General features: G+C 30.0%; 2 protein-coding genes across 3 annotated transcripts in view; both read right to left on the bottom strand.

Annotated features, from left to right (window-relative positions):
* LOC147812596 (pre-mRNA 3' end processing protein WDR33-like) overlaps positions 1–17,142 on the bottom strand; it is a 612,260-nt gene that overhangs the window by 468,605 nt on the left and 126,513 nt on the right. The gene's annotated exons all lie outside the window — the stretch shown is intronic.
* The window catches only part of LOC147812598 (cuticle protein 14-like), a 42,147-nt gene that overhangs the window by 8,509 nt on the left and 16,496 nt on the right, over positions 1–17,142 (bottom strand). Inside the window, exon 2 of one of the 2 annotated variants that reach the window (XM_087161946.1) lies at positions 7,873–7,926. The exons of the other annotated variant lie outside the window; for it this stretch is intronic. Coding sequence (XP_087018072.1) covers positions 7,873–7,920 — 48 coding nt within the window. The 5' untranslated portion in view covers positions 7,921–7,926. The remainder of the gene's footprint in view (positions 1–7,872; positions 7,927–17,142) is intronic. 2 annotated transcript variants of the gene reach the window in all.

Below are 17,142 nucleotides of genomic sequence, written 5' to 3'. Positions count from 1 at the left end.
TCCTTTCAAATTCTGAAGATAGTTTTCTCCAATTAATTTCGTATTTTTTAATCTTATTGTTTGATATAGTGAATTTTAAAGATTGTATTCTTGGATTGTATCCGACCTAAACTCATCTGTTTAGGTCGGATGGATTTGTCCAGAATACTATTGTGTTTTGAATATCGCCGCAGGTAGTTTTTATGCGGGTCGTCACATTACAAAGTAAGAACGCGTTCAAACATTCTCACGACGGCACTCTTAAACGGGCCGGATTAAACCTTTCCGCGGGCCGGACTTGGCCCGCGGGCCGTAGTTTCCCCATCACTGCCCTAGGACATCCTTTATATACACTCTACTGTAATATGCTGCCACCTGCTTTCTGTGAATGTTTATTTCACGTTGACGTCCAAGGTAGGTGGTGGTCACATGAATGTGACTGGACTGTAAATATATATATATATATATATATATATATATATATATATATATATATATATATATATATATATATATATCAACAGCCAGTTGCGAACTTTTGCGCTAGAGTAAAAGTTTTTTATTAGTGGTACACAGCGTTACGAAAAATTTAGAAAGGGTACACAAAAGTTTGGAAACACTGATGTGTGTGTCCAAATAAAAATCTCTGAAGTCACAATGACTCCTGAAATGCTCTTATTCCTACATTTCCTTCATAAAAACAGTCTATATGGAAAAAAAAAATTTCCTCGATGCAATTCATTAAAAAATAAAAACACGTCACTTTCGGATTTGTTTTGATTTGATATCCTTTGAAATAAGTGATTTTTATGATGAGAGATACCAAAATCACATTCAAAATGATATGAGAACTTAATTTATTAATTTTTTTTAACTTGAACTCAAAATCGAAGAAATTATACAATATTTATCAAAATAAGATCTAAGCAAAACAATAAAAAAAATTGGCCTGGATTTGACCAAAATCTATTTTTAGAAAACTTTCTGAAGAAAGATGGTTGCGGACTAGTTCCAGGGATTCATTATCAAACTTATATAGCCACAAAATTAATTTCCGGAATTTGGAGAAATCGCTGCCATGAGAAATTGAAATCCTCAGTGGTAGACGACTGATCATGGGTAAGAATCTCTTTGTCGCCAGACTAACCGTTTCGTGGTTTTTCTCTCCATGTAACGCAAATGCGGATTAGTTCCATCGAAAAGTCCTAGACGAAGGCAGATTTCTCACTCCAGGAGTTCCCTTGTCTTCTGGATTGGGTTCAAAAATCAAAGCCTTAGGAGTTGAACATTGGTAGTAATAAACACAAAATTTAGTCAGGTGTTCAATGACAGTAAGATAAAATCATTTCACGTTATTTTTTTATGTTATAACCGTCGTTGAACAGCAGACCCAAATTTTTGTGTTTACGACTGCAAATGTTCTCTGTCGCCCTATAATTTTGAACCCAATCCAGAAGACAAGGGAACTCCGGGATCAAGTATAGTGAGAAATTTGCCTTCGTGGAGGACTTTTTGGTGGAACTAACCCTTATTTGCGTTACATGGGGAGGAAGACCACGAGAACCTCTACACTTAGGCTGACGGCAAGGGGACTCTAACCCTATGGTTCTAATTGTTTTGCATAATTAACAGTATTTGTTACTGGAAAAACTATTAAAAAACAAACAAAAAATTGGGAGTTCTTTACAAGCTCGAGTTGGGGTTCTAGGAACGAATACATCAGTAAAATCAGTACATCAGTAATCCCGTAAATTAGTTCCTGTTTACAAATAATAATGAAATAAGTTTTCCTAAAAACCACTTTATTTAGGTAGACTAAAAAGGTGAAAGTTTTAAATTTGTATAACACTTTAAATGAAAAACGGTGAGTGTATCACATTAAAAACAAAAAAAAGAAAAACGACGATGAGTTGCTTAAGGTGATAGAAGCTTATGGCAAAAAAGAGTTTATACAACATGGTGGTGAAAATTATTTTAAATCGAATTCTAAGCATTATTTGTGGTACAACTGAAACACATTTTGAGAAGTTTTACTTCAGAAATTCCGTGGGAATTGGATGGTAAGATATTATCTTGACAAAGAAAAAAAAATTATTTGCTAATCAGTTTTCTTTCACTTTTTTTTTTGTGAAACCACATTTTCATCCTCGGCGACTATTTTTATTTAAGCATCAAGCTTTGCTCCATTTCAAAACGGGGTCTACTTTTCTTTATAAAAGGGTACAAAATTTTTCTTTTAATTTTTTCTTTTCTATGAAACAGTTTTAAAACGATTTTACAACTCTAAGGAACATATACTTTTCTTTGACATTACATTTATATATGAATCACAGTTCTTTAAAGTGCTTGCTTAAAAAGAGAATCAATTAAAAGTAATCAAAAAATAACACAAATAGCACCACATACACTTTTAGAACTTCGAAATCAGAGAGGAAGGTAAAAAATCTTCGAATTATCAAAAATTCGAATGTGGAATGAATACTTGGAAAACGCTGATTTCTCGAAGTTATTTTGAAAAAAATATGCGCTCTTCGAAATTGTTTATTTTTAATGATTACCCAAGAGTTGTATCATATGAAATTGATTGTTAATCTGAAAATTAAGGTGGGATCTGAAATCTAAATCAGAAACGAATCGACACTTTTAAGAGCAATGGATTATTACTCTTCTGAGGCCATCTCTTTACAAACACGCTGTTGAAATTTTGACTCTTTAAATTTCAAATTAATGATTGATTTATACATACTTTAAGTATTAATTCTTAGTCGAAATTAAAAGTAGCAAAAGCATTTTTCAATCTAACATCTATGATAAAGTACAGCAACAAAAAGGTATCACTCTGAGTAAGTTTTGTTCGAATGATCGATTTTTCACGTATTAAAAACCGAACTTAATGGTGTAAAGGAGTAAACTCAAATATGCTAATTAATTAGTGTTAACAAAGTGGCCGAAATTTTCGAAAATAGGGTCCCAAAAATTTACTCTTACGTTTGGGTCCCTTAAAAATTATTTTACTTTTTGTGTATTTTGCTATTTCGTGGACTTTTCAAGCAAACCGAAACATTTTTGTACACAATTGTAAAATTAGTTTTTCCAAGGAAAAAATAATTTCTTTAATATTATTTTTTTATGATTATTTCGTTTAGTAAATGTCAAAAATATTTTTAATTTTAGGGTGTGTAAATTTTTGCATCCTTTTAAAGCATGTAACTTTAAATGATATAATTTGAACGAAATTGGTTAAGCAGTTTCTGAGTTATCCAATTTAAGAAAGCCGTAAATTTAAAATTTGACTTGTGAACTACTCTGCAGATTTCATTCTAATTTTGCATTTTGTCATTTAAAATAATGTATTTTGCAATTCAAATTTCGCAATAAATAAAAGAAAGTAATAAATAAAAATGAGATAAATAATAATGAAAGTAGTAAATAATAGAAAATAGCAAATAATCATTGAAAAGTATTTTTTTTTATTCTTCTTATTTTATCTTTTTCTTATTAATTATCTTCAATTTAACGAGCTTCATAGGTTAAGTGTAAGATTTGTTTTAAAAAATTACTTTGCAATAAGTGTTAGTAATCAAAATAAGGCATTTATATTTTGCCAATTTTTAATCGTTGAAATGAAAACGGGTCTTTGTGGTTCGCTATCGATGTTAAACTAAGTCTGATAGTTTAAAAATTTCTTTTATCTTCATGCTCAGCGTTATTTTGTTTATATAATGCATATACCGAGAAAGGAAACTTATAATAGTTTCCTTTTAAGAATACCGCAATTTTTTCCTCCTTTGAAAAGTATTAACTCTATATTTTGGAACATTAATTGTTAATTCCATGCAGTAGATGGAGTAAAAAAAGTTTTAATAAAAAAAAACTCCCAAAAAGCACATTTTATCTGTTGAGCGTCGTCTCTAGAGCGTTTCGTCTCTAGAGCGGCTTCTTGGTTTGCCCAAGTCTTGACCAACTTGATTTTCTGGTTAGTTTAAGATATGATCATAATAAATAATTATAAAATTAATCAAATATTATCATTTTGAGTAGCGATGGCACAGGGGAACGATCCCAGGAGATGGCTGGCCTATACGAATTCCGCATCAAGCTTGCACCGACCACAGTGCTGACATGAAATACCCTCAGTGATAGACATGGATTGGATAACATCATGGGTTGGAGTCCCCTTGCGTCAGGCTAACCGAGGGGGGTTTTCGTGGTCTTCCTCCTCATGTAACACAAATGCGGGTTAGTCCTCCTCGAAAGCAAATTTCTCTTAATACTTGAGTTCCCTTGTCTTCTGGATTGGGTTCAAAATTACAAGGCTACGGAGTTGAAAATCGGAGTTTTGTCATAAACCCGAAATTGGGTCGGCTGTTCAACGACCCAATTTCGAACAATATATATATACGAACAATATATAGAACGAACAATATATATATATTATATATATAGTTAGAATTCCTTCGCCCTTTGGCTCGGTGGGGAGATATTCGTGGTTTCCCTCGCCATATAACACAAACGCTAACTTTCTCCATCAAAAATTTCGTCTATAGTTTACCCCAATGCTAGATCTGGGAGTTTCCTAGTCTTCTGAGCTGGGTTCGACATTACAAAACTAAGAGTTGAACATTGATTGACCCAAACATGGGTTCATTTTTAAATACTCAATTTTTTCAGATCCTAAATTTCACTGCATATAACAATAAGTTATATTTTTACCATAACGGTAATTTATATCTGTTACTGATTTTAAAAAAATCTGTTGAATTCGTAATTGCATAAACGATAGAAATGCAAGAATCAAATTTTATACAATGAAATGTTTTATAAAATAGTATATAGCAATGCGAAAATTGTTCTGTATATTTAAAACTGTCATATTAATATATAACAGAAATACATGTTGTATGCTGCGAAATCTGCTTTCTTTTTTTTCTTTTTTTTTTTTTTTTTTGCAATATTTTAGACAAGTTAAGCTGCTAAATTAGTTATATTTGTTAATTTTAAAAACAAATAAGGTTTTGAAAATTTGGTTACTTTGGTGATTTTTAATCAATATTAGTTTAGCTCGTGAGCATAATATTATGCATGAAAAAAAAAATTGGAATTTTTTGTGCAAAAATTATTTTTAACTTTTTTATTAAATTATTTCTTTGCAGGTGTAATTAAGCCTCGTGTTTTACTGTTTCAGTAATCAGGTTACATCTACATTAAAGACAGCTCCGATTTGTTTAATTCCGCGCCTTGAAGTCTTTTGATTGGTTATAAAAAGAATTGATATTTAATTAGTCGCCAAACGGCCGCCAATATTGCATATGACAATATTTTTTTCGATTTCTCTTCACTATTTTATAGTTACTCGATTTGCTAGAGGTTATCTCGTTAAAATCCAGTTTTCTTGTGATTAGTTTGAATATTTCTCGTTATATTCAATTTATCTTGATATTTACCACCTAATAATTTTGTTAGCTATTTTTGCTGGTTTTCATTCTTAATAAAAGCATCAAACTCAGGTAATTAAATCACTGCATTTATATTCATTTTAATTTTAATTATTGATTGTCCAGATTGATTCTCTCGAAATTTTGAAAATTAATCCACGTAGCTGCCAACTCTACTGGATTTTGCCAGCTTGCCTTGGTTTTTGTACATTTTTTAAATTATTTCAAATTGAATAAGTTTTCTAAAACAAAATCCCTATTGAAATAGGATTTTTGTATTGCTTGCTTCAATATTTAAATGAGTATTACTAACACAAAATAAAGCGAACCTCATTTAGTGAAATCAATTCAAAACTTTTTTGTTCTAAAATGTTCAGTTTATTTTCATTCAGAAATCTCATTTTAAATTCATTTAAATAAATCTTTTAACAATCTTTAATGAATCAAATAAATAATAAAATTCGAAATTATGAGAGAATTGCAATTGTTTGAATTGTTATGTATAAAGTCAATCATAACTGGAAAATATTGCTGTCTTTCTATTTTGATAACTATAAAAATCCCTAAAATTCAATATGCGTAAAATATTTAGTACATTGTGCAACAATTATTATGAAATGTTATTACTTTCGTAATGTCTGGATTTTTTCCTATCCATGTTGGTAGCTACGAATCCACTCAATTCTGCTAAGGATTGATTAATTCCTGATCAGGGGTCTGTTAATGAACCCTTCACAAAATATTCCATAAAAACCGACCTTTCACAAAATCTTCATTATTGTTTTGTTAATCGAATAAACCCTTCCCCGGGGGGTCGAAGAGATAAACTAAGTTTCCCTAATAAGTTTAAAATTCCAAATGTAGTTCTCTAAGCAAATATTTCTACTTTTACAAACATCGTGTGTGCATTTTTACTAATATTAAATCATACTTTTTTTGTAAATAAATAATTGATGATCAATTTATATTTATTCATAAAATTAATTAATTAAATATTAAATAAATATAAATGAGTTTCTGTTAGTTTTTTAAATAAAATATTATAAATTTAAGAATTGTTAAAGTTTACTTAATGCGCAACACATTTAAAGTGATACATTACTAAGCTGTGTTATTTAAAATATGTCAATTGAAATTATTAAAAATGTGATTTTGTTTCCATTATTCGTCCGCAATGAATATTCTGTGTATAGGCTAAATACTAGGGGTGCACAACCTTTTTGAGTGAAGGGCCACTTGCACAGCAGGTTGACTAACAAAGGGCCGCATATATATTTAGACATGCTAACGGCAAATGTAGTAATATGAATTTAAACATTAGGGTTCTAATTTTTTTTTAATCAATAAACTTAGTAATATATTTGTCGAAAATAAGGTGTTCAATTATTAGAACTCAGTCAAAAATGAAAAAACTAATACTTTTTTAAAAATAATTTCCAATTTTATCTTATCAAAAATATATTTATTATAACAAGTAAATAAACATGGAAACAAGAAAAGAAATGTTTTTTTATAACCATATCACGTAATGCAAAAATTATTCATTTTAAAAATAAATTATAATAAAGACAGCAATGCTCACAGAATGAAAGTAGATAAAAAGTGTTGTATATATTAAGTAATATAAATTCAAAATGTACTTTATTATTTCTTTTTAATGATTATTTAATTTTTTTTTATATAGTAAACGTTTTCTTTTTTTTTTGTTACGGAAAAACATTCAAGCAAAAGAAAAATTGAAATAAAAATTACAAATAGCGAGCAGTTTAAAAATTCGCGTTTTCCACCACTTTGAGAATTCCTCAACTTGCAATCACATTGCATTTAAATTAGGGATGTAACGAGTATTCGGCCTTTTTGTCAAAAATTCAGTATGTCAAGTGATCAATTAAAGTTCTTTTTTTTTTTTTTTTGAATTTGTATAGATATGATAAAGAATAATATAAAATCGTATTTTTAACTATATTATAGAACTGTTTATTATGAGAAATAGTTTTTACACAAATTTGTTACTTTTGAAAATCCATGTTTCTGCAGCAAATTTATCTTCTAGAACAGAGGGGTTTCCGACTTACCGCAATTAAACAATTAACAAGCAACTTAATCAAAATTTTATATAGGACTCTTTTATGTTAGAGGGAACATTAAATATTATCATGTTATATTCGTTAGGCACTCTGATATCATTTGCATGCAAACTAAGCATTGAAACGTTATTTTGACCCATTAAGTAATCCCTTTCCCAACGATCATTGAGAGCTCTATTTTCAATCTCGCATTTCTTTACACTCATTATAATCATTTAGTATAAAATAAAAATTAATTGAATAATTAGAAAACCTAAACTTATTTTAAGAAAAATCAATTTTCTACCAAAAATAACAATGAAAAAATTAGCTTCTTCCGCCACGAAATAAAAACAAATTCTCAAAAAAGATAAAGAAGTAGAGGTACTGACATTGGCGTCTGTGCACTCAAGTTGTACTGGCGCCTGCACACAGCTCATTGACGCCTGCAATAAGAACAAAGGAAGTGTACTTGCATTGGAATAAAAAGTTAATAAAATAGGTATTATATTTGCATTTAAATATACAGCTTTTTTTAATAATATTAAAATAACAAGCATTACAAATAATGATTGTTACGTATCATTTTGATTGATTGATTTGTTCATTTACGTTGCACTAGAGCTGCACAGTGGGCGACGGTTTGGGAAACATCCCGGAGGATGACCCGAAGACATGCCATCACAATTTTGATCCTCTGCAAAGGGGATGGCACCCCCGCTTCGGTAGCCTGGCGAGCAGCACGCGAAGTAGAGCACTTTACTGTAGCACAGTTTAACGAGGACCCATACTGCACACCCTCGGTCCCTACGCAGACTGATCCAAGTGGTCACCCACCCGCACACTGACCGCAGCCAGTGATGCTTGACTTCGGTGATCTGCTGGGAACCGTGTCTTAACGATCAGTCCACTGCGGGACATGTATCATTTTTAATCTTCTCTTAATCAGAAACTTAGTGACAAGACTTTTTTTCTTCTTCTTTTAAATTTAATTCTGTGATAAATTAACATTTTTTTCCGACCCATTATGATTTATAGCAGAAAAGAAAAAAAAACTTCTCGAGCATCTGAAATAAAAAATTTTTTATCTTTTCCGCTCACGCTCTAATCAAAGAGTTATATGATATTTATTATCTCCTTTATGCGTTTTAAAATATACAAATGTAAATAATTTCGTCCAAGATGAGTGATTTCAAAAAGTTAAATCGGAGAATTTCTACGAGAAAATTTCTGATTCGCACATGCTAAATTATATTCACATAATACAAAAAAATAAAAAAGAGCCTGCATACACGATTATTTTTGTATTTAAATAAATATTTTTTTGGATGCAAAACCTGAGAAATAATTTATTTTTTTTCACCGTTGGTATGTTAAATTTCACAGAAACGAAAAGATTAGGTTTATTTAACGAATGAGAAGTATTTTAAATCCATATAGATTTTTTTACGAAAATGGTCCGCAAAAAAATTGCAACTAATATAATTTAGTTCGCGGGCCAGAAAAAAATGCCGGCCCGCCAGTTGGGAACCCCTGTTCTGGAAGACAAATGAAAAAACCAAGTTGGAAGAATTTTGAAACTAGATTACTTTATACTGACTTTGCATTTCTGCTTTGACTCTTTTGCACTTCTGCTTTTTTAAAAGAAAGAATTATATTCAAACAAGTCAATTTCTTAATTTTTTCGATACTTTTAGTTCTAAGGTTTGAAAAGGATTTTTTGTTGTTGTTTCTATTTCAACTCATCATTTTAACGGAGCGTCCCATACTTTTGATTAATTATCACTTTTTTCTCTATACCGTAATATAGATAACCGGTAACATAGAAAACTGAGATTTTCTGTGTTTAAGTTTTGTTTTAGGAACTCAGAACAATTTGTTTTTTCTGCTTTTATTTTTAATTAACTCTTCTATATGTAGGCATTCTTATAATGACGCAATTTGTCCTTAGAAATATTTCCTGAAATCCGGGTTAATAATTGCAATAAAAATACCAAGAAAGAAAAAGTATAAATAAATAAAGAGAAAATAGAAAGAAAGGAAAAGAAAGAAAGAAAAGAAAATTTTGGACATAAAAAATCGAGAAGAATAAGAATGTAAACAAAGTGAATTTAAAGAAAAATAAGACAAAAAATAGACTTAAAAACAAAGATTTAAATAACAAATCTGAAAATAATCTTGAATTTTCAAATGTTCTTGAGACTAAATGTGATAATGGTGCATAATATTGTCAAAATTATGTTGACAGAATTGTTTAAATCCAAGATAAAAAGTAAATTTCTAACTTCAGGAGATTTTCAAATATTTTGCTATTAAAGTGACAAATATGAACAGTAAATAATAAATAAGGTGGGAAAAAAAAGAATACTGAAGTCTTGGTGTTGAGAATAACAACCACTGTGTCATTTTTTAATTTTTTTTTTTTAAACTAGGTAAGCAATACTCAAACTCAAGTGTAATTCCATATGAAATTTTTCCTGTAAAGCTGTTTTTGTATTTTATGTTTTACTTACAACATTTTTAAAAGATGTTTATAATTTTTCATCTTGATGGAAGAGTTAACTTAAATTGTGTTATTATGAAGAATACTGCGAACTAAAATATATTAGGCCCGCTAACTAAAATATATTAGTTGTCATTTTTTGCGGACAATTTTCGTAAAAATTCTATACGGGTTTAACATACTTTTCTTGTTAATAAAAACCTAATTTCTTCGTTTCTGTGAAATTTAACATACCAACGGTGCAACGAAATTTATTTTTCAGGTTTTGCATCCAGGAAAATATTTATTCAAATACAAAAATAATCGTGTATATTGCTCTTTTTTATTTCATTTTCTTTTGTATTTTGTGAATATAATTTAGCATATGCGTATCAAAAATTTTCTCGAAGAATTTCTCCGATTTAACTTTTTGAAACCACTCATCTTGGACGAAAATATTTACACACACATTTGTAAATTTTAAATTTAAAATGTAAATATCGATTCTCTGGTGGTTGCAGCAGACAAACCTCAATTTTCTCATTGAATATTTTGTGTGCTACTATTTTTGAAAACGTATAATTAGTTCTTTTGAGATTTATCATATGTTTTATGGATAGATTAAAGTTGCAAGTAAGTAAATAAAAAGAATAATAAAACAAATTTCATAACAAACAAGCGTTCAACTAAATGGTTTGTTCTCTGATATGGTGCATGATGCCTGTATACACCATTCTATCTCTTAAATATAATATGATTTTTCATTCACGAAATTTTTTGTGTCTTAGTGAAAGTAATGTAAGCATATTCAGGGGTCTGTCCAGACATTTTGTGAAAAGTCCTGTTTTTGTAAAAAAACTTCATAATTTGAGAATATAAAATAAGCGTTAAGTTAAATTCTTTCAACCAGGGTCCTGCTTTTGTGAATGTGTGCAAATAAGGTCCTGTTATTGTAAAAATTGCTAAAAAAACCTTTTCAAGAAGTTTTTAAATTGTAAATAGATACAAGGTTATGCTCAACAATTGCTGCTACTAAATTAGAGATGCAACATACAGATATTTGGTATGTAGCCTATACTGATCAACACAGAATATTCATTTCGGACAAATAATGGAAACAAAATCACTCCCATTTTAAATCATTTCAATTAACATATTTTAAATTACGCAAGTTACTAATGTATCACTTTTAATGTGTTACGCATTAAGTAAATTTAAACAATTCTTAAATTTGTAATATTTTATTTAAAAAATTGCCATAAATTAATTTTTATTTATTTAATATTGTTTTAATTCCATGAATAAATATGAATTGATAAATTATTTTTATTTACAAAAAAAATTATCATTTAATATCAATAACAATGTGCACACCATGTTTGTAAAAGCAGAAATATTTTCTTAGACTACTACATTTGGAATTTAAACTTAGGGAAACTTGGAAAATTTAGTTTGTCTCCAACCGTCTTTCTTTTTTGCACCCCCCCCCCGGGGGAAGGGTTTATTCGATTAACAAAACAATAATGAAGATAAACAAATTTGTGAAGGGTCTGATTAAAAGATCAATTATTTTGTGAAGTTGATTTTGTGTTTTTAGGAAAAGATATTTTGTGAAGACCCAAATTTCTTCTAAACTGACCCCTGACCGTTTCAAGTTAAAAAACTTTCTCAATAAATTTCTCAATAGAAAGTTTTTACGTCCAATTGAATTACTAATAATTTATGGATTTATTCAGACTTGTCAATAGCAGAAAAATAAAATTAGTGAAAAATATTCGCCACAGTGTAAATAAAAAAAATATTTATTGAAATGGTGAGTTTGCTTACCTTTCACCCAAAATGAATTAAATTATTTTTATTACATTAAATATAAAATTATTAAGAAAATTCAGTCAAAATACATTAATGTTAAAACCGAAAGAAAATAGCTAAAAAAAAAGTAGTTAATGTAGAAAAGACGTTTAACTAAGTAATTTTTTTTGAAAATAATAATTATCCACTTTTAATCATATCTACAAAAATTATAAGTATTAAATTTTTCATGATTGCATTAGAATATTATTAGGTTTTAGAAATTGTTTTCCGAGTTGCACCTAATAACTTGAAATTCAAATTATTTTCTTCATATTAGATTTAAAAAACACATTAATGGGAAAAAAAATCACAAATGGGATACAATTTAGTGACAGCGATGAATCTGCGGCAATGTTGCGCATGAGCCGTCATTACTTCCCGGAAAATCCCCTCCAACCTGAAGCACCTTTTATTTTTAAGTTAAAATGTTACTAAATCCTAGACTTTAAATCTATCAAATTGTGAAATTAATGTAGTATGAAGCTTTATTAAGACATCTTACATTAGTTACCAAAATTCAGTACCCTATGCATTAAAAATGCACTTTACAACAACCATTTTTTTTCTTCATAATTACAACTCCAAATATTCCTCAATTTTTTTTAAAAAATTATACGTAATTCTTTAATATTTTAAAAGCAAATAATATGTTTTGAAGAATTTGAAATTGATAAAAAATAAAATTCAAAATTAAAATTTCTTACTTTTATTTCTTAAATTACATTTAATATTTTAATAAGATATGAGAAAGTAAAATCTGCATATATAAAGAACACTTGTATGTTATTTGTAATTGTGAATACCAGTCATTCCAGGTGTGATTATCTGGTGTTTTGTTAATTTAAATGTTGAAATATGACACTTCAAATTGTTTTTTATACTATTATAAAATCTGCAAAACAACTTGCGTAGAACTTTTGAAAGAGGCAAATACTTGTAACAAAAAAAGTTTAAAGAGGGGGATACCATAAATAATAAGAGAAATGGTGTTTTGTGCTTATTCATTTAAAGTTTTAGACCATAACAATCACTGATATATCAAAACAGCAATATTAAGTAGATTTAATGCAGATGATTTTCGCACTTTCAGCTGCGCTATTTTTATTTATTTATTTTTTTTTTTTTGAAATCTTTTCTTTCGTTGTTTTTAACGTTTTGATTAAGTTGTTGTATTTTTTAAGAGGTTTCTAATTGGCTTGTTTTAATCATATTATTTTAGTTACTTTTTTAAGAGTAATTCTAATAGACATTTTCTCTTAATGTTGTTTAATCGCCTCGTTTTCTTGTAAGTGCAATAATATGAAAAGGGGGATATTTTTTTTTATGAATTTAAGAAATTTTTTTTCCAATTCTTTTTTTTTTAATGAACTTCTGTTTTTATAGACATATCTATTGTAGCGCAGCGTTTTAGCAGCGTTTCTTAGGTTTTAAAATTAATTAATTTTAAAAAATAAGCAGCAATTGCAGCTACTAAATTAGCGATGCAACATATAAATATTTGGTATTTAGCCTATACTGCTGAACGCAGAATATTAATTTCGGACGAATAAAGGAAGAAACGTCTGCCGAAGACAAAATTTAGTTCGTTTACATCTGTCTTCCCCCCCCCCTTCCTGGGAAGGGTTTATTCGATTAACAAAACAATAATGAAGATAAACAAATTTGAGAAGGGTCCGATTAAAAGATAAATTCTTCTTAACAGACCCCTGATATTTCCTGAGAAATCGAATGTTAAAATATAAAAAGAAATTTACTGTGTAAATCACACCACTACATTTTTTAAATGAAAAAAAATATTATTTAAAAAGAATACATTAAAATTGTTTAAGGAATCTGACAATGTTGTTTATAAATTTTTGACAAATGAAAGAAACTCTTAAGTTTATGTAAATGGAAAATTACTGGACAAAATCTACTGAAAATCGTAGTACGACATTGCAGGATTTTAACAAGTTTAGTGCTAAAAATGGTGTTTTAACAGAAACAAATAATATTTTACAATAAGTAAAATTTACTTAAATAAAATAATTTATTTTTAGACATAGTCAGGGGTCTGTTTAGAAGAAATTTGGGTCCGGTAACTGACCCTTCACAAAATAATTCATCTCTTAATCGGACCCTTCGCAAATTTGTTTATCTTCATTATTCTTATGTTAATCCAATAACACTTCCCAGGAAGGGGGGGGGAGAAAAACAGATATAAACGAACTAAGTTTTGTCTTCAGCAGACGCTTCTTCCTTTATTCGTCCGAAATAAATGTTCTGCTGCAGCAGTTCAGGCTAAATACCAAATATTTGTATGTTGCATCTCTAATTTAGTAGCAATTTACTTTTTAAAATTTAATTTTTTTTAATAATAATTTTTCAGTACTGAGCATAATCTTGTATCAATTAACAATTTAAAAACTCCCTGAAAAAGCTTTTTGCGATAATTGCACAAATTCACAAATGCAGGACCAGGACCCTGGTTGAAAGAATGTGACTTAACCTTTATTTTATATTCACAAATTGCGAGTCATTTTTGCACAATTTTACAAAAACGGACCTTTAACAAAATGTCAGACTGTGAAACTTGAAAATACTTTAACGCAGTGTGTTTTGTTTTTGAGAATAAGTAGTTGTTACCCCCTTGGGACATTTTTAAAATGTTCTTATATATTTTTTTCTTTTTTTTTTAGTTAATTAAAATATCAAATTCATTTAAATAAGCAAAATCCTAATTTTGAGTAATAAATATATTTTCTACATTTTTTTTTTTTAATTCTATTTTCCTGAAAACAGTCATGCCAGAGAATATCCAGCCTAGAAGATCTGCCCGCATAGCAGAGAAGCGTGCTGCAGAAGTTGACCTTGATGTGGTCGCAGCATCAAGGAAACGTAGGCGACCATCACCTACGGAAGTTTTGGCCTCAACCTCCACCAAAAGGAAGCGCGGAGCAGATATGATGGAAGCTCCCCCCAAAAAAATGTATGTAAATCTCTATAATTATACTGCATGGTGCGTAGAGTTTTTGAAAAGTGCTTAAAGGTGCTTTTTTTTTTATTTTTAAAAGCCCTACAAGGTGTTTTCTTCTTGGGGTGTTTTTTTTTTTTTTTTTTTTTTTGTAAGTGCTTAATTTTTCCTTTTTGAAAATGAGATTTTTTCCTTTACCGTGTAGATTTTCTCTGCGTTCTATGCAAAAGCATGGTTTTTCAAGGCGCGCAGAGTTTTTGAAAAGTGCTTAAAGATGCTTATTTTTGATTTTTCGTTTTTTAAAAGTCCTACAAGGTGCTTTTTTCAGTGGGTGTTTCTAAAAAGTGCTTAATTTTCTTTTTCTCAAAATGAGATTTTTTCCTTTACTGTGTTGATTTTCGCTACGAACTATGCAAAAAGAAATAGTTCACATTGTTCTATTCAACGTTTTCACATTTAATTCAAACTCAATCAATCTACTTCGTATTGTCAGTCCGTAGCGTATGAAAACGCCAATGGTTTTATCTGTTGGCAGTCCGCATGTGCGTCTACTGAGCTGGATTCGGTAAGATTCATGCACTCTCATGTGCAACTCTATTGCATGTTGCAAGATATTCTGAATGTCAGGCTTCATTTTCCACCTTCTGATTTCAAACCGAAAAATCTATTGACAGGGGTCTGTTTAGAAAAAATTTGGGTCCGTTAACAGACCCTTCACAAAATAATTTTTCTTTTAATCGGACTCTTCACAAATTTGTTTATCTTCATTATTGTTTAGTTAATCGAATAAACCCTTCCCAGGGGAGTGGGGGGGGGGAGAAAGAAAGACAGATGTAAACGAACTAAGTTTTGTCTTCAGCAGACGCTTCTTTCTTTATTCGTCCGAAATTAATATATTGTGCAATCAGCAGCATAGGCTAAATACCGAATATTTGTATGTTGCATCTCTAATTTAGTAGCAGCAATTGCTGCTTATTTTTTGAAATTAAAATTTTTTATTATAATTTGACAGTCTTGATCTTGTATCTCTTTACAATTTAAAAAACTCCTTCAAAAGATTTTTTGCAATAACAGGACCCTATTTTCACAAAAGCAGGACCCTGGTTGAAAAAATTTGACTTGACGTTTATTTTACATTCGCAAATTACGAGTAATTTTTTCACAATTTTACAAAAACGGACCTTTCACAAAATGTCTGGACAAACCCCTGATTGATCATTTAATAATGGCTAATACAATCAATAATTCAAGGAAAGAATTCTTTGTCAGGAACTAGTTATAGTTATTTTATCATGTGAAAACTATTTTACATTTTGTTAATGTATATAGTGCTTAAAAATATTTTTGAGTACTTAAAAAGTACTTTAAAGGTGCTTATTTTTTTGTTGAGAGATTTGGCTACGCACCCTGTAATACTATTTCAAATGCTTATTAAAGACGGGGTGCGTAGCGTTTTTGAAAAGTGATTAAAGGTGCCTATTTTCGTTTTTTTAAAAGCCTTTAAAGGTGCTTTTTTCATGGGGTGTTTTTAAAAAGTGCTTAATTTCCCCTCTTCCAAAATGGGATTTTTTTCTTTACCCTGTTGATTTTCGCTACGAATAATGCAGAAAGGCACTGTTCACATTGTTCTGTTCAACGTTTTCACAATTAATTCAAAAACTTTCCAACCGTGCCTAATTATGATATTTTTTTAAAGTACTTAAAAATATTGTTTGAGTGCTTGAAAAGTGCTTATTTTTTGTTGAATAATTTGACAACGCACCCTGAAATAAATAAATGTTTCATATTTAAGTACTTATTTTGTTTCAGCTGTAACAACGAAGGTGGACGGGATCTGCGAAGGTCAACACGCAAGAGATTCCCGCCACTGGAGCACTGGCGCAATCAGCGGTTGGTTTACACCTACCAAAACGGGTTGGTGACCGACGTGAGGGTGGACGAAGGAAACCAACCCGACACTGTGGATTCCGACAGAATCCGGAGAGATCAAGATAGATACCTTCGGAGGAAGAGGAATCTTAACAGAAGGAACAAACCAACTGCAGTGCTTGATCCTTGCACTGGTGGAGAGGAAGTCGTCCACCTTGGACTTCCGTCTGACCCCCCTCAGTGGTCAGTGGTCAAAACTTCAGACGACGATGAGTACAAGTTCGCCACCCATTTGAGCACCCCGTTGATATCATTTGGGGTACTCAAACTAAAGAAAGGAATGAAAAAGGGGGAACAGCAGCCTCCTCCTCAAAACATCAATTTTGTTGTGGCGAAGGGGGACCACATAGAAATGACGGTAAACAGAAGAAAGTTTACTCTTCAGAGACTAGACACCATAGTGGTGCCCGCTGGCAATTCTTACAGTATTTTCAACAAAGGCAA

Source organism: Parasteatoda tepidariorum, chromosome 4, assembly GCF_982258835.1.
Source record: "Parasteatoda tepidariorum strain Cologne lab strain chromosome 4, Ptep-v5.0, whole genome shotgun sequence".
NCBI lineage: Eukaryota > Metazoa > Arthropoda > Arachnida > Araneae > Theridiidae > Parasteatoda > Parasteatoda tepidariorum.
This window is presented reverse-complemented; position numbering and strand designations above follow the sequence as displayed.